Here is a 20,036-nt window from a genome sequence, read left to right as displayed (position 1 = left end):
CCTTTGCGGCCTCAGTAGACTGCAGGCCACTTTAGGTCAGCAGGTTGGATCATTTTGACAAGTTTGTACTAACAGGCTGCCGGTAGCCTGCAATGGTTTAGGAATTATAAGATAGTGACAAAGGAATGAACACAAAATCCTTTGCATTATCTCTTATGTTCTGCAAATTCAAGTTACAAGCTATCCAAGAGCATTCTTGGATATATCTTTGAAACAAAACTTTTTAAAGGAGCACATTTAAAAATTAAATTCTTTATTTATCATTTTCCTCTAAAATTATTTAACATAAAGAAACATTCAAAGATGTAACATGTTGGGTTTCTTCCTTCAGTTGCACTTCAGTGCAAAAAAAGTCACCTTTCAGAATATGACAGCTTAAAACACTGAGGTTAAAAGTATAACTACCCATAGAGTTTCTGAAAGTGTCGAGAATCTGTTGTTTTGCCTTCCTGGTGTATCTTCAGTATGCATTGTAGCATTTACTCCGTCCTTTCATTTGGGTCTCATACAAACTCTGCCAGCTGAACAAGACAGTTGTCATCCCCAAGCCTCTGGAAACTCGGCCTTAGGAGTTAACCTGGTTGAAGTTTACAGTGAGGGTAACTGTTGGGCAGATAAAATCCATTATGCCCAGGTGATATTAATGTGTGTTGAGGTGGGCTAAAGGCAGGCAGAATCCTTGTAGCCTGGGGCTTGGTTTTGGGATTAAGCCTTTCCTACCCTTTTTGATGTGGGGTGGTACAATCCAATCTTGCCTCAGAAAGTGACTTTGTATTAGAGACTTCCCTATTTTGTATATTGGATTAAGGGTTTTGAATCTACACTATAAAATAGGGGTAGAACGGGAGCTTGCACGCTTGGTTCCTGAGATTATCATTAGAAGAGAGAGCAGAGGAGAGCAGAGAAAGGCCACGTGGAGGAGGCCAGGAGAAGCAGCCAAGATGGCGGAGTGCTGAGTGAGATGTCAGTTTGTGTAGAGTTTGTATCTAGGATAAGGAAGGAGATGGGGAACTGAGGAGAATAAGGCTGGTGAGCTAGAAACCTTTGATTCTAGGAAACTCGGATAAGTCAGTGGCTTTGTGAGCACTGAATGTGACTGGGTTTTGGAGCCCAGTGTGTATTTTTACTTGCCCGCCGGGTGCAAGCTAGGATTAAAGATGAAGGCCCATCAGTTCTTGGCTCCATGGTTTCTTTACCGACTGTCCGAATCCAATGCGAACCTGCAAGGGCCGGGCTGCTGTGATAGTGGCTCTGGCCATGGCTCCTGGCTTTACAGTAACGGACTCTTCCCTGTGGCCACAGTCTTCGTGCCCCTCATGGAGGACTCTGACCAGCAAGCAGAACGAGCAGAATTATTTTGCAATCAGATATGTAGAGTATTTTTTAATCACTGATAAATTGCCAGCATTAAAACCCATGTGTGCTTTTTACTATCCAAGTGTTTAGTTTCAGGAAGACATTCTGTCATACTGCAGCAAGCCAGAGGCAGAGCCATAAGAGAATCTATTCATTGAGCCACCCAACTTCTCCCTTGTTTACATTTTTCCTCACAAGTAAATTGTTGGGTTTTTTTTGTACAATAGAGCATTTCTTTCCATTTTTTCTTTTCCTAGGTAAAAATGCCCAGATTTCCATTAATAGGCAGCATGTATGTAGAAACCTCTGCTTGCCCCCTTTGCCATCTGTTGTCAGCAGCAGTTCTTGGCCTCCTTGGCCTGGGTTCACTGGACAGGGTGCATGGTATTCACATCCACAGCTCTCTCTCCAACTCAGGAAAGCCTGAGGAAGTGTAAGTGAGAAGGATGCATTCTGGGGACATCTTTCAGGCTTCTCCAACCTTGAGAAAGGAACTAAATCAATTCATGAACCTTGGTGCTTTGTTATTGATAACAAGTGCTAGGCATTTTGTAATGGGCTCTCCCTGTATTATAACCCTTTGATTCTCACAACCACCCCCTGAGGGGTAGGCTCTGTTATCTTACCTATTTACAGAGGAAGAAAGAGCTTACCTGACTATAGAGCCCAAGATCACCACAGTTGAACTTGAAATCAAATGCAAGTCTGCCGACTGGAAGATTTTATTACCCACTCTCCCTTCAGTTCTTATGGCCAGTGGGGCAGCACTGCAGTGGACCCCCAAGTGTTTCCACTCCTGTCCTCTTCTTCCTTGGTGTTCACCCAGGAGTCATGGGCCATGGGGTTGATGCCTCCAAAGGTACATGGCTGTGGGCAACAGGGATTGAGGATGGAGTAGCAGACCCTCAGGAACTGCTGCTGGTGTGGGTCCAGGGTGAACTTTAAGGGACAGTGATACCATAGGGGATCCCTGTGGCTCCAAATGCTTTAGCCTGAACTGATACTAAAATTACTCACTGACTTTTGAACATATATGTGGTCCAAAAACTGTGTCACCTAATACACACACATTATTTCATTGTGTTTGTGTAGCACAGGAACATTAATATACTAAAAGAAACAGAGTGAACATTTCATTTTTACTCTTTGGTCACCAAATTAGATTAATTTACAGTGTGTCCGTAAAGTCATGGTGCACTTTTAACCGGTCACAGGAAGCAACAAAAGACGATAGAAATGTGAAATCTGCACCAAATAAAAGGAAAACCCTCCCAGTTTCTGTAGGATGATGTGGCAGCATGTGCGCATGCGCAGATGATGATGTAACACCGTGTATACAGTGGAGCAGCCCACGGCCATGCCAGTCGAGATGTGGACGGTACAGAGGAAAGTTCAGTGTGTTCTGTGGCTTGCTAAATTCGAATCGTGACCAAAGTGCAGTGTGAATATCGGCATGTTTATAGCGAAGCGCCACCACATAGGAATAACATTACTCAGTGGGATAAGCAGTTGAAGGAAACCGGCAGTTTGGTGGAGAAACCCCGTTCTGGTAGGCCATCTGTCAGTGACGAGTCTGTAGAGGCTATACGGGATAGCTACCTAAGGAGCCCTAAAAATCTGTGCATGAGCCCTCATTGAACTGCACTGAATAGGTATGAAACTGGGAGAGTTTTCCTTTTATCTGGTGCAGATTTCACATTTCTATCATCTTTTGTTGCTTTCCTGTGACCGGTCAAAAGTGCACCATGACTTTATGGACACACTGTGCTCTTAAACAATGTGCAGACTTGCTGTCTCATGAAACGTCTCCTAGGGGATTGAGTGACTGGAGGGAGGTCCTCGGAAGGCAGCAGTACAATCATTCAGCTTCATTCTCAACTCCTCTGCCCTTAGGTGCTTGTGTGTCCACCTTAGGACACCGCCCCTTGGGGACATGGTGCATCTGTTCTCTAGGTGGGCACATGGTGTGGCATTGACACTGTTGGTGCTTGGCTATCTTGGAACGTTCATTCCCAAACTCTTAGAATCCTGATGTCTCCCCTGTTGCCCCTCCTCACCCCCCCCCCCCTTGCACTCAAGGAGAGAGCCTGTGTCATGCTGTTAATTGTCTTTCTTACACTTACTGAGGGCTCTGGACCTGGTTAATTACGTGACATAAGAGTTAGCTGTCATCTGTTTTAGGTATTTCCTTGCACATTTTGAGAACAAAATAAGAAAACTCCTCCGCTCCTCACCTCTTCAGATTTCTACCCATGCCCTCTCTGGGGGCAGGAAGGTCAGACAAAGCAGGGATCGCTTTCATCAGAGCAGCAAGCAGGTCATGATTTGTTAGCTCCGGACCAGAGTGGACTAAATTAAAGGAGCAGTCACATGCTTATTCTACTGCCTGTGTAGACACGTTGAGCTTATTTTCAAAAGGAAGCGTTCTCCTAGAGCAGGGCACAATAGGGAGCCTGTGCTGTTGGTTGTAGTCCTCTCCAGACTCCTTTAAAACCCAGGCTTTATTGTAAATTTGTAATGAAGATGTAACACTTTTACTTCTTACACGGTGACCTCCATTTTGTGGTATAATTAAGGGCAATCACTCACGTTAGAGACTGCCCAGGTGAAGCTGAGTTAATAAATAGCTGTTTGCCTCTAGCATTAGCAAGGGTATCTTCATTAAGGTGGTAGTGTGGCAAGAGCACTGGGTAGGTTGCCATGGTATTTGTGGGTTTCAGGCTGGACTCTGGCTTTTCCTGAAATTAAACTTCAGTAAAAGGTGCTTCCTTCCAGAGCAAAGCAGAAGGAACATTTAATAGGTAAAATGACTCGGGCTCACAAACTCTATTGCAAAGGCTGGTGAATGCATGGGTATTTATAAGTAAGTATTGATTCTGACATGTTTGATAAAAAAGGTGGTTTCTTCTCTGTCCATCCTCCCATCTATCCAGAGGGACTGTCCTCTCAAACATGGAAAAGCTTCTCCTCTTTTTCAGAAAGCCCTGCCCACACACAGGACCAGCTGGCTTATAGGGATGGTTCTTATTCAGCTTCGAATCCACAGAGCCTGGCACACAGCAGATGTTCAGATGTTTGCTACATGAATACGTGAATTTTTGCTTAACCCTTAGGCCAAATCGACCTAGGAGTTACATTTTGAATTATGACTGTCATTGACTAACTGCAGCAGTATCTGAACACTGCGGTTGTCTCTGTGGTGCTGTGATAAAACAATGGGAACTGGGAGGCCACTCGGCCTGTGTGTAGGACAAGACAGTATGGTTGGATTAGCTCATGTAATGTTCTCAAAGTGTCCCTGGGCCAATGGGATTGGAACCTACTAAAGATCCTAGATAGTTTATAGGAAGTTAAGTTTTTTCCAAAAATTTGCAGTTAGCTATAAAAGACAAATTACAACCATATGTTGTATAAGTAATTCATTTTCGTTGTATAAATAGTAATTTTTCATGACCCTGAGGGGAAAGAGTTGAAATGTAAGGTCTTTTTTTTTTTTTAATCTCATCTCTCTATGCTTATGTCTTTATGGAAATTACAGAAATATTACATAGCAGAGAAGTACAAATATTTTGTATTGGTCTTGTTGGGAGAAGGATCCAGAAGCTGCCAGTCTAAACTTTTTAGCCTACCTGTGCTATTTTTCTGTTATTTTGATTAACTATGATGGATGATTCAGAGCAAATTATATTTTCTCTTTTGCATATTTTCTCAAAGATTGATAATCCTAAATGTCTTCTTACTGGTTTAGGAAAGGGGCTTTGAAAGCTGTTGGGAAGGGAAAGGTTAAAATTTATTTTCTAGCTAAACCTCAGTTATTTGCCAAATTCAGGAAAAGAGGACATTGTATTTCTCAGGTGCTCAGTTAACACTAATTTTATTGTCTGGTACATAGTAGAAAGTAGGTTAACAGTATCAGATTATGAACATACTACCATTATGAAAAAATTTTAATTTTATTGAACAAGTATAAATAACTAGTTTTAGAATCTGTAACATAAGTAAAGGGATTGCATTCTAAGCCTTTTATGTATTAAATTTGTGTTTTTATTTTATGTAAAGATATATTAGACCTTAACTATAACATAGCAACTGGTTGATATTATAATTCAGACTGTATAAAAAGCATTTACCAAGTTGGCCTATTCTGCTCCACTATTTTCTATCATAATTAACCTCTTGTCAGTAAAGAAGTTCATGCCGCTAATGGATTCTGCTCCTTTTAGGTTTATTTCCATCTACAGAGGACCCAGCCACACCTACAAGGTCCAGAGACTGACAGAGTTCACGTGCTACTCCTTCCGAATCCAGGCAGCCAGCGAGGCTGGGGAGGGGCCCTTCTCGGAAACCTACACCTTCAGCACGACCAAGAGTGTTCCCCCCACCCTCAAAGGTCTGTAGACTGTGTACTCTGGCATGCTCTTCTGTGAGAGGAAGGAAATGTTGGAACTTAAAGTAGGAGGTGACAGTCTGACTTTAAGTATACTCTTGTAATATCTCTAATACCAGCAAGATACAACCAAAAGAACATTCTAAAAGAAAAGATAGAAAAATTGGGAGGGGGGTTTGGGGGGGGTGAGAGGCCTTAAAGGAGATGGCCTACCAGTAGACTTTCTCTAGTATATATCAATGAGTAGTACTAGTAATTTAATAGTCTCACCCCTCACAGGCGATAGACAGACAAAGAACAGAAACGCCTGAGTGGCAGACTGTTTAGAAATGAGAGTGAATTCCAGGGGTAGCACTTAAGACAATTTAGCACAGAATGTTTGGGAGTGTCCCTTCCCAAAGACGAGGAGGAGCGGAGGTCCACCCCTCTCTGAGTGGTCCTGGAGCTTAGAGACTAGAGACAGCGTCAGCAGTCTGTTCACCCAGGCCGAGCTCCACTGTGGGGAGTTAAGCCCAGTTAAGCCTGAGTTCTCTGTTAAGCTGCAGCAGTGATCTCTTATCTCCTGGAGTGTTCGTCTCGAGGTTTGGGAATGTCTGCTTTGCTCTCTGCCCCTCATGGAGTCAGAGAGTGAGCAAAGCCACTCTGCCCAGGCTCTCCCTGCACGAAATCTGCCGAGCCCTCAGCTCCCATTGGCAGCCCAGCCTCAGCCTCCCCACCCAGCCTGGGGCCAGGCCCAGCTGCCTCCCAGATCCCAGGGGGCCTGATTCTTGTGAGGTCTTTGAGGTGGTGGGCAGCACTGGTAGCTTTATCCAGCTGCTGCCCAGAATAACCTTGAGGTTGACGGATAGACAGGCTGCCCACCTGAACCAGGTAAAAGTGAAGGTTTGCTATATTATTTAGGTGGCTGGGGGCAGGGGCGGGGGGGGGGGGGGCAAGCACAGCCTGTAAGAAGGGTTCTGTACGAGTGCCGCCCAGGAGCTATGTCGGTACACCAGAGCACTGAGTTCATTACAGGAGGGCTAGGGGCCCCAGGACCTGGGTCAGAGTCTGATTTAGATTCTGTACAGGTTTCCCATAGTTCCTTGCAGGGTACTTTATAGTAAATACCTTCCCCCTGCTTCCCTGCTTCCCAGCAGTTTAGAAGCTCTTTGGCAGTTGCTTCCTGTGACTGAGAACATAGTGTAAATGGATGGGCACATACAAAGCCTGGCTGGGTCAAATGGGCAGTGAGTGCCCAGCCCTGTAGTGTAGCTTCACCTCTCAGCCGTAGCAGAGACTTTCAGCTGATGGGTGTTCCGCAGGACGAGAAGGTTTGCCAGTTCGCCATTAGCCGACTTCAGGGCACTCTCCAGCACTGACTCTGCCTCTCACAGTGCTTGTTGGTGGATCCATTCTGTGGAAAACAGAACACTGAACTGATGGCATGAGCTTTTCAGGGCACATTCACTGCAGAGAACGGTCTTCTCACCTGCCGCCTGGTCAGGTCCTGCCTCACCCAGGGAGGTGTTGTCTTAGCGGAGAACTGTTTAGTCTGATACGATGCTGAATTTAATTTTATGTAAATTGTTTGGAGTTTTGGCCAAATCCAACTTTTTTAAAGAAAACTTTTACTTTTCTGAAACATTCTTGTACAAAATTATAAGTAGAAATAATTGTCTCTAATGTATTAATTTCATGTAATTAGAAATTAAAGAATAAAGAGGTTAAGAGAGAGTAGTTATACATTCTAGTTAAAAAACAGAAAACTGGATATTGAATTAAACTGATAGATATAGATAAGCTATGAGAAAATATTTGAAATGTCTTTAACATCTTAAATGCCTTACTACAAACTAATATAAATGTATAATTCTAAAGGCTTTTACTGCCGCCCGTTATCTTGAGACTTATTTCAAACATCTCCTGCTCCTCAAGCCACCCTTAGACTATCACACGGATAGGACATTTTCTCCCCTGGAACTACCTGACATTTTATTTGCAGTTCTCATTATAACTTGCCTACATTGTGTTTCTTTTTATACTTATCTCATACCTTACTCTCCCCTCCCCTCAGTTACAGCTTAATTTCCTTGAAAACAGGGTTTATGGTACCTGGTTTTGCATTCTTCAAATTACCTAGCACAGGGCCTAATCATAGAAGGTGATTCCATAGCCATCAAAAAGTTAACAAAAATTCAGTCCAGGCCAAGCAGTTATCAAGAGGATAATGAAAAAGGGTGACACGGCTTGCCAGTCACGGTGCATCTTCCCTGTGCACAGGGTGCCTGCTGGTTTTCTAGGCGGCAGGGCAGACACACTCCCCTCGGTGCAGGGACAGGCACAGCACTCGCCCTCTCCAGTGGTACCAACGTAGACACTGCTCATGTTGATCTTGAATGTGTGGATTTGTATTTCAGCACCTCGAGTAACACAGTTAGAAGGAAATTCCTGTGAAATTTTATGGGAGACGGTACCACCAATGAAAGGCGACCCTGTCAACTACATCCTGCAGGTACTGGTTGGAAGAGAATCTGAGTACAAACAGGTGAGAACCAGTGAGAACAGCGTCAGGCTGGCCTCTGGCCCTTCCCTTTGCTTTGCAAGATTCAGTGGCCAGTGAGCCGCATTACTCCTAAAATTAATCACAGAAACTGCCTACCTACATGTACCCTCTACCTAGTTCTTCAGAGTTTATTAGCCCTCGTTGACACTTTATTTTGTATGTATTCATCTTAAACTTTCAATTCTCAAACATAGTCTTGTCTTACAGTTTTAAGTTCTGTATTTGTATTTGATATAGGTTGTGATGTTTGCACATATCAAAGTATGTTTATAATTGAAAACTAAAGGGTCAGAGCTAGAGGGCAGGTAGAGGCTTCAGTTGAAGCCTATGTCCTGTCTGCCTTTTTAATAGAATTTATAACCAAAGAATAAGGACTAGGACCTATCAGCTCTTGCAGCCTATCATTCAGAAGCTTTGGATCAGTGCTTGTCGCCCTTTAATGTGCATAAGATTCTATTAAAATGACTCTTATTCCGTAAGGTCCAGGGTGAGGGTTCAAGCTCCCAGGTGATGCCGGTGTTGCCGGTTCACAGACCGTATTTTGTGTAGCAAGGCTGTGCAGATGACCTGATAAACCCATGCAAAAGAAGGTGTAATTGGAATCTACCAGATGACGAATTTGATTTTATGATTTTTCACACCTATTTTTGATCCCTAATTCTTCCAAACCCACACATTTTAAATCACTGGCAAATTTTAAAGACTCAGCTACTCTAGGTTTCTAAGTTGTTCCCAGGAACTTAATAACTATTTCTGTGAAATCAGAGTGTCACACCATTACTACAGTAGGAAAGCTGAGGCCCATTTCTTTTTTTTTTTTTTTAATTATTCTCTGTTGCCTTTTTTTGTCTTTATTTTTTCCTATTTTTTAAATTTTTTATTTTTATTGAATACAGAGAGAGGGAGGGAGTAACGGGGAGACAGAAGCATTAATCTATTTCTGTATGTGCCCCAGCCAAGGACTGAACCAGTCACCTCTGCATTGCAAGACAATGCTCCAGCCAAGTGAGCCATCCAGCCAGGACGAGGCCCATTTCTTATCAGTGTTTTAATAGAGTCATACACTTATATCAAACCAGGAAGTTGAAGATAAAAGCCACCTGTCTTCTGAAATTAGCATAATTTGTGAAGACTTGTGACAGAAAGAAAAACAGAGGGACAGAAAGACAGGAAGGGAGAGAGATGAGAGAAGCATCAATTCTTCCTTGCAGCACCTTAATTGTTCAGTGATTACTTTCTCATCTGTGCCTTGACCAAGGGGCTCAGCAGAGCAAATGACCCCTTGCTCAAGCCAGCAACCTTGGGCTCAAGCTGGTGAGCTGTGCTAAAACCAGATGAGCCCGCGTTCAAGCTGGCGACCTCGGGGTTTCGAGCCCGGGTCCTCTACATCCCAGTCCGACACTCTATCTACTGTACCACTGCCTGGTCAGGCTGTGAAAACATTTTACTCTGATTTTGAGGCTCCAGGTACACAAAACAAGTTGAAAATAATTTGATTCAGAATTTTTATTAAATTGCTGGTTGATGTTCATTGTATAATAATAACAGGAGCGAATAAAAATGTCTAAAATGAATCAAAGAAATTTTAGTACTTTTCACTGAACTTTCTTAATATGAAGTGTCAGATAAAAGAATGAATTATTTTCAACACATTTTACAAGCACCATACTTTATGACATACACCAACCACTATTGATTAACGTCAGTGGTTGGTGTCACCCAAGTTTCCAGCATTCCTCTTAAAAAAGAGCAAAAATACTACTGACTTCTTTCACTTTCCGTGTGGAGTTGCTGCAGCTTACAGGGAAGATACAACTGGTTTCGGGCTTCCAGCTCAGATAGAGAGCAGAGGGCTCTCTCACTAGACAACCATCTTTAACACCAGTAGCCTTGTCCTGTTCTAGAGCAATGGAAAATGGTTAAAGGATAAAATGGTACAAAATTTCACAACATATTACTTGACACTTAAAAAGTTCATTTCCTAGCAGTACATTCATTGCATTCATTTGTTTTTGTACTTTTAAAAACCTTTCATTCCACGTCTCATGCTTTTCACCTGTTCTTGGAAACAAATGTTCTTCCTAATGCACACTGATTAGTGTTCTGTATTTTTAAAGCAGCATTATTTGCTCAGTATATTTACACGTCAGGCATTGCAAAAATATAGGTAAATCTACTCAATAATCTAGATTTTATTGACAAATTGGCTGTTTTGAATCTATTTGTTTAATGTAATATATGTTTAGACCCAGGGTCACACAAACATATATATAATATACAATCCCACACGTCTTATACCAGTGGTAGTCAACCTGCTCCCTACCGCCCACTAGATGGCGTTCCAGCTTTCATGGTGGGCGGTAGCGGAGCAACCAAAGTAGAAATAAAAAGATAGATTTAACTATAGTAAGTTGTTTTATAAAGATTTATTCTGCCAAACTTAGTGAAAATCCGACATAAAGTACTTGGTAAGTAATTATTATTATATGCTTTAACTTGCTGTCACTCTGCTTTATAAATTTTATAAAGTAAAGTTACTTCCCTACTTTATAAATCACCATTACTGTGGAACCAGTGGTGGTTAGAAAATTTTATACTAACAGAGATACAGAAGTGGGCGGTAGGTATAAAAAGGTTGACTACCCCTGCCTTAGACAAACAAGAGTTTCTTGTTAAAAATAGGTGAAAACACAGTACTTTGGGGCCGGCTCAGGAGGTAGGAATTAGCATTCTTCACATACCTGTGTCTTCCCTGCATTTACAGGAATGACTAAGGCTGACAGTGGTACATGAAGAGCCTCAGTTGGGTCAGGAACAATTTGTACTGAGTTTTTTGCTTTTCCCTGTTCAATAAGCATTAAGTTAAACATGATGTTTTGAGTACTTCAATCTCTTGTTCTGGACACAACATAGGGAATAAAAGCTATTTATATTATGTGGGCAGAGTAATGGTTAAAATAATTATAGTCCAGAAATAACAGACGTTGAATTCATAGAGGAAAAGCAGAAGAAAATGAGAGATAATCACTGCTGAGCGCAGCCCACTGTAGAGTTTCAGGCTCTTAGGGAGCACAAATCAGGATCCGCTAATACATGGGCTGTTTTACTCGTTCTTTTTCCTGGAACACATAGGTAGGCACCCACTCAGTGTTTCTTGTGAGCATGACAGAGGCAGTTTCCAAGGAATAGGTTATTTATACTTTCAGTAGTGAAAAGAGTAAACTTCAGGGTTTACAAGTGATGTTTGTAACTCCGGTGAAAAAAAATCACCCATAATAGGTGGGTGTCCTTCTGCTCCCAAACTTACTTTTACAGCAAGATGCGGCAAAGGCCGAGGCCATTGCTGATGTTTTGCTTGAAACACTGACTTTTCCTTTGCCTTGGTTCTAGCAGATTAGCTTTCTTTTGTTCAGCTATTTTGATGTGGGGTGAGCAGCTGGTTTTAATAATGAAACAATTAATTTAAAATATTAAAACCTCACCTAAAATTTTACTATGCATTAGGATGTGTGCTTACCTTGATTTGGCTTTTTGCCGCTTAATAAGCATTCCCAGCACATGGTTTTTTCAAGGAGCTAAAACTCCTTTTCAATCAATATTAATTGTAAAGCGTTCTTACAAAGAATGAAAATTTGCACAAGGTATGTAAGCATTTGCACAAAATATAACAGTTAAATACATACATAAAAATGTAGTGAAATCATTCATTTTAACATTCCTGTTCAGAAAGCAGTAATTTTTATAAAAAATATTTAAGAAAAGGTAATGAATTGTAAGACATCATTACCTGTTCGGAGTCAGAATTTTGACAAATTAATATATTTGGTGCTCATATTTGTTACATTAAGACTTTTGAAGCATCTCAAAACATATAGAGCTCCATATTTAACTAGATGACACCTGTGTGTCAACATATTTTTATTATCATTTTCAGACTGTAGCACTGGGCACGTTGATTCTTCGTGGCATCACATAAGGTGCTGTAGGCACAGACCTTCTCTTGGCAGAGCAGAATCGTGGAGCCTACATATATTGTAATGGCTTTTCATTCAATTTCCCAACAGAAAGTAAACCTGAAGCTATAACTGTCTCATGCACAGGTTTTTATTTTTTCATGATTAAAGTGCCAAATCCAAAGCAAATAGGAATAGATCAAGAAGGAGATAGTTAAAAGCCATCATTTATTTTACTGATTCTTAGTGGGGGTTTTTTAGATTTACAAATCCCTCTAAGTATTGGACAAAGGTCATGACCCCTCACACCAGAAACATCCTCATGTATACATTTAGTAAAATTTTCATGTGAAATAAATTTATATTCCATTTCCTGGAGTCCAGGTGTAGGGCCCTGGGTTTATAGAGAAACTGGTAGGTGCTTTGTTTGCACTGTGGCCGATGCCTGGCGTGTAACAGACAGCGTGGATAGTGTTCTCAGCGCTGTGCCCGCTGGCTGGAAAACAGCACGCCCCGGGAGGCGGTGCTGTAACCAGCCTGGCCTGTCCTCTCTGACTCGGATACGTGATGTCTGCCCAGCCTTGGATCCTCTATGGGGAGGGTGTTGGAGGAATTAGTTCACCTCGCTGAGCCTTGGTTGTCTTGTAAAAGTGGGGAGACTGAACGCAGGGTTCCTGTGAACATCAGATCCTCTCAGTCTTGAGAAGGCACTGTGGGAGTGACTATGCTGTGCAGTTGTGTCTCCCTTTCCAGTTCTTGGGTGAGGGGTGACATCAGTGAAGAGATGCAGACCCTGGTCCAGATACAAGTTCCAGTGAGCTGCCCCCAAAGGCTCTGTTTAAAGGATTTCAGCTACACAGCATGGTGTTCTATAATAAGGGTCACAGATTCTTCATTCTGGTTTTCTGGGTATTATTTTAAACCTTACATTTGGAAAAAACATGTCAAAATTACTTTAAAATATATTGTACATGAAACCAGGAACGGAAATTGTCTTTGTAAAAATGATATTGCATATATACTTACTGTGATCTTAAATGGAAATCTTAACTGGATATCTTAAATGGACAGGAGGCACAGCTCTGCCCTGTGTGGAGAGCTGCAGCCCGGCCAGGAGCTGTCACCGCGCGGAGGGAGGCACGGCTGTGCTGCGGGGGCTGGTGACCCTGTGATTTGTGGTCATGGCCGGGCTGTGGCTATTTACACAAACACATCAGTTAATTCAAACTGCAGGAATTCGAATCCTCAGAAAATGGGGTTTGGGGATTGTTTTCATTTTTTCTTAGCTAAGAATGAATCCAAAAGGCTTTACTAAGCATTGCTGACTATTTCTAAAGTAGATTAGAAACTCCATCTTTTCTATCGATACACTAAAAACAACAACATAATCATTGTTAATGATTCTCTTTTTTACAGTGATGGCTGTGCCTGCACTGTAAACTCCTGTTGCCTCTAGTCTGTGTGTGTCTTCTTATACTCATGTCCCTCTTCTCAGACAGTGTGGTGGTAGAATATCTATCATTGTGTATTTGTGGTTCTGATTAGAGAACACACTGAGTGTCTACTCTGTTCAAGCCATTGTGTGGTGGCTGTGGAGGTAACAGAACACAGTCCCACACACAATATATTTACAATAAATATTAGATAATGTTAACATCATATTGCCATTGCTGGTAAAAGAGGGGAGATTTTCTAATTAAAACAGTAAGAATGACTAAAAGAAAATCATTTACCAAGTAAAGCCTAGCTTTTGATTAGACTTGTCATCAAGGAAGTTCCCTTTCACCAAATATTCATTTTCCTTCACTAAGCTTTTTGCCTAATGGTCCAAGAAACGTAGCATTCCTTTGATTTCAAAATACTGTACATTTTTAGAGATCTTCACTCTGAGGGTTAGAGTTGAGAGGTGCAATCAGAATTATATATAAATGCTCTGTTCAAGATTTCATGAAGTGGGTTTCTAGGAGATGGTATATGCTTCTGGGCCAACTATCTTAACTCATTTAAATAGATGTTAAAATTGGAATCCACTTTGCAAAATTCTCTGAAACCTTTGTGGGATAGGTTATTAAGTGGTTTTTGCAATGTGGTCATGGTTTGATGGCAGATATTAAGATGCCACATCACAGCAACGCTTTACAAGGCTTTGCTTGGTACACACTAGGCAGGGGCTGCTTTCTGCATGTTATAAAGCAGTATTTTCCTTCCGCTGCAGAACCCAGGGCAGATGGTCTGCAATGTGGTTAATGGTTGAGTCTTGTAGGTACAAGAGAGTGTCTACTCTGATTCTGTTTATATGGACTTCCAGAACAGGTAAAGCTAATTACAGAATTAGAAGTCACAGTAGGACTTACCTATTAGGGCTAGAGGTGGGATAGTGGAATGGCGTAGCGTTCCATCGATTGTTAAGCTGTCAGAAAATCATTCAGCTGACACTTGGCATTTCATTGTTTATACAATTTATTGTTTTTAATTCTTTTAACTAAAATATCCTTATTTGTTCTATCAAGATCATAGAGCCCTTTGTAAGAATTAAGTCATCTTCTGATTTATAGCCTAAATAATTATTGAAATTCAGCTAGATACACCTCTATTACTTCCATCAGCTACAATTCTAGTCAGTGCCTTATCTCCTGTCATTGTCAGAGCCACTAAATTTTATATTGTTTTATTCAGAGTGGGTTGGAGTACCTTTTTTGTGGATAAGATACAGATTGGAAAAAATACCTTTCTATGTAATTCCTGATGTTGTTACAGAGTTCATTTGAACCAAACCAGGTTCATGCACCTCCTGATGTTATATGATTATTACTTTAGATAGCAAGTATTATTATGAATGAATTGACCAGGACTTTTTTTTTTTCTTGAAGGTGTACAAGGGAGAAGAAGCCACATTCCAAATCTCAGGCCTCCAGACCAACACAGACTACAGGTTCCGCGTGTGTGCGTGTCGCCGCTGCTCAGACAGCTCTCAGGAGCTCTGCGGAGCTTTCAGCCCCTCCGCGGCTTTTCTGTTACAGCGAAGTGAGGTCATGCTTACAGGGGACCTGGGGAGCTTAGACGATCCCAAAATGAAGAGCATGATGCCTACTGATGAACAGTTTGCCGCCCTCATTGTGGTTGGCTTTGCAACTTTGTCCATTTTATTTGCCTTTATATTACAGTACTTCCTAATGAAGTAAACAAACCCAGCAAAACTAGAGGTATGAATTTAATTAATGCTACACATTTTAATACACACATTTATTCAGATAATCCCCTTTTTAAGCCCTTTTGTTCTTTGATTTATATACCTTTCTTGTTTTACAGATTTAGCTAGGGAAAAAAATCAGTGTTTTGGTGCACCTTTTTGAAATGCAAAACTAGGAAGAGATTAAACTGGATTTTTTTTTTTTAAAAAAAAAAAAAAAGAAAGAAAGAAAGAGAAAAGCAAACCAGATACCAAAAGCTAGCTTTCTTATCTTTCTTTTACATTTTCAGATCTGCCTTTATTCTGTTTTCATTGACGTCTTTTGCAAGCCTTTGATTTTTTCCATATTACAGTTTAGTAATTTACATTCACCAGTCACTTCTTATGTTTTGACCATCTATAGCTATCAGTGAACCACAGTGTGTATAATCACAGGGCTAGGATTTCAGTGTTGTCCAGAGTATTGTCACACAACAACATATAGAAGATGTGTTTACTCAGAGAAGACTGCCCTAAACAACCATATTGTCACTCAGTCTTTTAACTGTGTTTAGCTCATTTAAATCAAAATGTGTACTTTAATCTAAAATGTTTTAATAATTTGTATCTCTTATGATTTTAACATTATGAGCTGCCTGTCTAAGAAATCAAGTAACCAAAATGCACCTATAAATTATGGAGCATTTGACCACGTCAATTCATAGAAGTAACTTTAAGAGGGCTCGATTCATAGCAGTAACTTTAAGAGGGCATTGTGCAATAGTTAGTTGTTTCCTTGTTCAGCTATTTTAAAAGCTGCTTTAACTTGTTTGTTTGTTTGTCTTTGTATATAACTACTTCTAATCTAATCGCTAGAGTTATTATATTCTGTTATGTTTGACCAGAGTTATATGACGAGAACTGGTGACAGTTTAGTGCCTCTGCCCATTGTCCATGATTTACACTAATTGTGAGCAGTCTTCTTCTTATACGTCAGCTCATTATTTTTGAAAGATTTGCCTTTAGGCTGTTCTTTGAGGTATCAGTGAAATCACTGAGTTTCAATACTTTAATTCAGTGCTCATAATACTAAGCTAACAGAAGATGGAAATTGGTAAGAACCAAAAGAGTCATCTAAATTTGTAGCTCCTATTTTTGTGGGGTTGACCTGGCCACGTGTGGAGAGGAAATGGTATTTGGTGGTAAGCACAGGGTGTTTGGGGGTCAAGGAGCCCGGATTCTTTCCCTGAAGCTGTCACTAACTTGCTGCATGACCTGAACACGTCACTTTACCTCTCTGTGCCTCAGTTTTTCCATGCATTAAAAATAAAAGTAAATAAAAAAGTGGGGATTCTAATGTTTGTAAGTGCTTTGAGATCTTGATTAACAGGTGCTATTGGAGTGCAAAGTGTTACTCTTGCATGTTTATTTTGAGTCATGAGATAATCAATTTTAACCCAAAGTCATCGGATTATTTATATGAAGTCCATAATGTTCGCGTACCTCAGGGACATTTAAGAGTTGGAGGTGCAAATATATTCCAAAAGGGTGCAACAGACACAGTGTCCCCCGCCTTCTGTTTCTGTATATTTTTGCTACTTGGTTTTTCTTGATCATAGTTATTTTGTGCTTGGTCTGTGTTGTGTTAAGATGCAGTATCCTGTAATAGCTTATAATATTCCCATACCAAAGTCATGGGGAAACCAACATTATTTTGTTTTTGGTTTATTTATACTATATTCTGCATACAGTACTTTAAATGCCAATTACAGTGCAATCTTTATTTATTGTAAAATTTTTTAAATGTACTTATGTACTAATTTTCTCTTGTAGCATGTTTTATTTTTGTGTGTGTTTTATACTTTTGTAATTTTAGGTCAGTCTTATTCCTTGGCAACATCTGTAGTATTATCAATCTTCTGACATTTTCTTGTGTTTTTAAAGATAAGAGCATCTAGTGCATTAAATGCCAAAAAAAAAACAAAAAAAAACCCATTATCAGTGATTGAAACGTTTACATGTACCCAAAAAAACCATAATCATCTCTTAAAGAAAGTGCTAAGATTAATGAATTATTCTGTGTGCCTATATTGATGTAGTAAGTACTAGAGAGTTCTGTATTTTGTTATTGACTATAATAGTTTAATTAGCCTTGCAAACTGATGATATCAAGGTAAATATATTTTTGCCAAAGTTCTGGCCTTCCAAAACTTATCCCTCTATTTAAATATGTATTATAACCCACTGTAACATTGCATCTGCATTTTTGAGACAGTTTCATGCAGGTGTTTTGGGGAGAAGGCATTTTTAAGCAATGATGACTCGACTGAGTACAAGAACCTTGTCTGCAGGAAAAATAATGTCCCTTTTGGAAACACTTTAGAACTGCTGCTATACAGAACAACTGCTCTGGATCGGTGGAGATTTTTTTTTAATGAAATAATACTTTAGGCCAAAATTGCAAAGAACATTGGATCTTCTTGACATTTTCCTACTACCAGATTTCACCACCAGAAAGCGGAAGTGTGCGAAACACTAGCCAATGGCACTTTATTTTATTGCTCTCCTTTATATGGTATTCATCATAATCCCTTCAGTCAAAACTTTATTACTCTATCTGGCACTGTTTTCTATCACAAATATGTATATGTGATACTGATATATAACTATATATATATTGCCGTACACCTGAACAATAAAATAAAGTGTTATATTAACTTTATCTCTCTGCCCTTTTGCAGTATGTAGGAATGAGGGAGTGGCTTTCTGATGCTCTGTATGTCAAACTCATCCCCGGAACAGGAAATGCCAGTCATGTGAAGCAAGCTGCCCTTTGTCCTCAAAGAAATTGTTGAAAAGGAAAACTTTTTTATAAGATTTTTTTCATATTATCTGCCTTGTTCTTACCAACTTGAAATGTTGGCATTTTCTAACTGCGTTTTGTTGGCTACAGTAATTCAGTATTCCTGTCAAAATTGAAAAGTGCCCTAATTGAATGTGTTTGAATGTTATCCTTGCACAATCCTTTAAATTTAAAGACAAAATGTTTTACCTCACTGTTGGACATACATTCCAAGCTTTTCAACTTTAGGAGAAAAAAAAATCATATGTTTTCCTGTATTGTAAATTTTAGACTATTTCATATACATTGTATTAAAACTGCCATATCAATTTTAATGTATAGATTTTGCAAATACTATGCTATATGTAATACCTAACTGTATCTGTAGTGTATATGTAATATATTTATGCCCAATAAATGTTTTAATTCTTTCTGACTTACGGAAGGTTCTTCTGCCGTGAAAAGGATTGCTTTTGTTGTTGTTACTTTTAAAATATTTAACCACATCCCAGAAGTTGCAAATTCAAATGCCTTTAGAGGCCAGCCAGGTGTCATACATAGTACATCATGGCTGCTGTGCTGTCTAAAGGAACAGCTGCAGTCCAGGTCCTGCTGGTTGAAGTTTTGCAATCACTATTTTTTTTAAAAGCAAAAAAATCATAATTTTCTTATACAGACCAATTAATATGTGACTGTAGACCATATAGGGCCATGGGCTGCCAGGGAGGGTGGGGCTTGTTTGTTTGTGGGGGCTTTTTTGGTCAGGCTGTGTGGATAACATAATTCTAATGAGCCCAGGTGTAGGTCTGGTCACCCTGCAGCTGGCTGCTCCCTCTCCCTGACACATGCTTTAGTTTAACGTCCTCCTCCCTCCTGATCTCATTCAACAACCGCAATGAAGAGTAGTGTTTTTTACTATGGCCATGGTTTCATCATTATATTTAGATCATTTTGCTTTGCTTAGGAATCCCTACTATCTTCTTTTTTTGTTTGTTTTTAGTCTCTGGGGGGGAAGTATGGAGAAACGAATTGTTCATAACTCAGAGCTCACTTCTATAAAGAAGATAGCCATTCTTATGTTTAAGGATGGGAAACTGGAGTTGCCAAATTTGCATGCTTTTGGCTCTCCATTGAAAATAAAGACATCTTTTTTTTTTAAGTCACAACTCTGTTCAACTCCAGGAAGAAGGGAAGAGAAATTATTAGCACCAGAACTTTGCAAACCTAACTGAAGAAAGCTGAATTCTAATTTATCAGGGAAAATGAACACAAATGCAATTTATATGCAGAATATCCTGAAGGTTCCCAAATGGTCAGAGATATGTCCTGAAGTAATGGGTAAGGGGAGAGGAGCCTAAAATAGAGTCACTTGAAAACTTTAAAATGCCATTAGATCTGTGAAATCCCTTCCCAGTTTTTGAGCTGGACTACTGCCCCTCCATCCCCTCAGAGGTAAAATAGAAAGTCTCTGGACTGGGAGACACTATTCACAGTCGAGAATGAAGATACCATGTCAAACACAGAATTAAGTGAACATAGGCCTGCAAGAGAATAGAAAAAGAGTCTCACCTGAAAAGCATCATGCACCAAAAAGAAAGATCTAAAGAACTGGTTGGGGTAGAACACTGATGGTACTGGTCAGCTGTGGCTGCAGTCATTGCACCTGGGTGCTTTGTATAAGCTCTGTGCCCAGACCATACCCAACAATAAAAGGAGGACTTCTGGAGCTTCAGTCTTGTTTAAAGCTCCCCAAGTGATTCAATTGTACAGCCAAGATTGAGGGCCAC

General features: G+C 40.2%; 1 protein-coding gene across 5 annotated transcripts in view; it reads left to right on the top strand.

Annotated features, from left to right (window-relative positions):
- Window positions 1–18,688, top strand: part of FNDC3B (fibronectin type III domain containing 3B) — a 400,148-nt gene extending 381,460 nt beyond the window's left edge. For 4 of the 5 annotated variants that reach the window (XM_066348040.1, XM_066348039.1, XM_066348036.1 and 1 more), the window contains 3 exons: window positions 5,580–5,746; window positions 8,140–8,267; window positions 15,109–15,629. In XM_066348040.1, the coding sequence (XP_066204137.1) occupies window positions 5,580–5,746; window positions 8,140–8,267; window positions 15,109–15,420 (607 nt within the window). In that variant the 3' untranslated portion in view covers window positions 15,421–15,629. Of the gene's footprint in view, window positions 1–5,579; window positions 5,747–8,139; window positions 8,268–15,108; window positions 15,630–18,148 lie in introns of those variants that run through there. The other variant, XM_066348038.1, reaches the window with a different exon arrangement.
- The last annotated feature ends 1,348 nt before the right edge of the window (window positions 18,689–20,036 follow it).

The sequence above is a fragment of the Saccopteryx leptura genome, chromosome 8 (assembly GCF_036850995.1).
Source record: "Saccopteryx leptura isolate mSacLep1 chromosome 8, mSacLep1_pri_phased_curated, whole genome shotgun sequence".
Taxonomy (NCBI): domain Eukaryota; kingdom Metazoa; phylum Chordata; class Mammalia; order Chiroptera; family Emballonuridae; genus Saccopteryx; species Saccopteryx leptura.
Note: the sequence above shows the minus strand (reverse complement) of the source record. Positions and strands in the feature narration are given on the sequence as shown.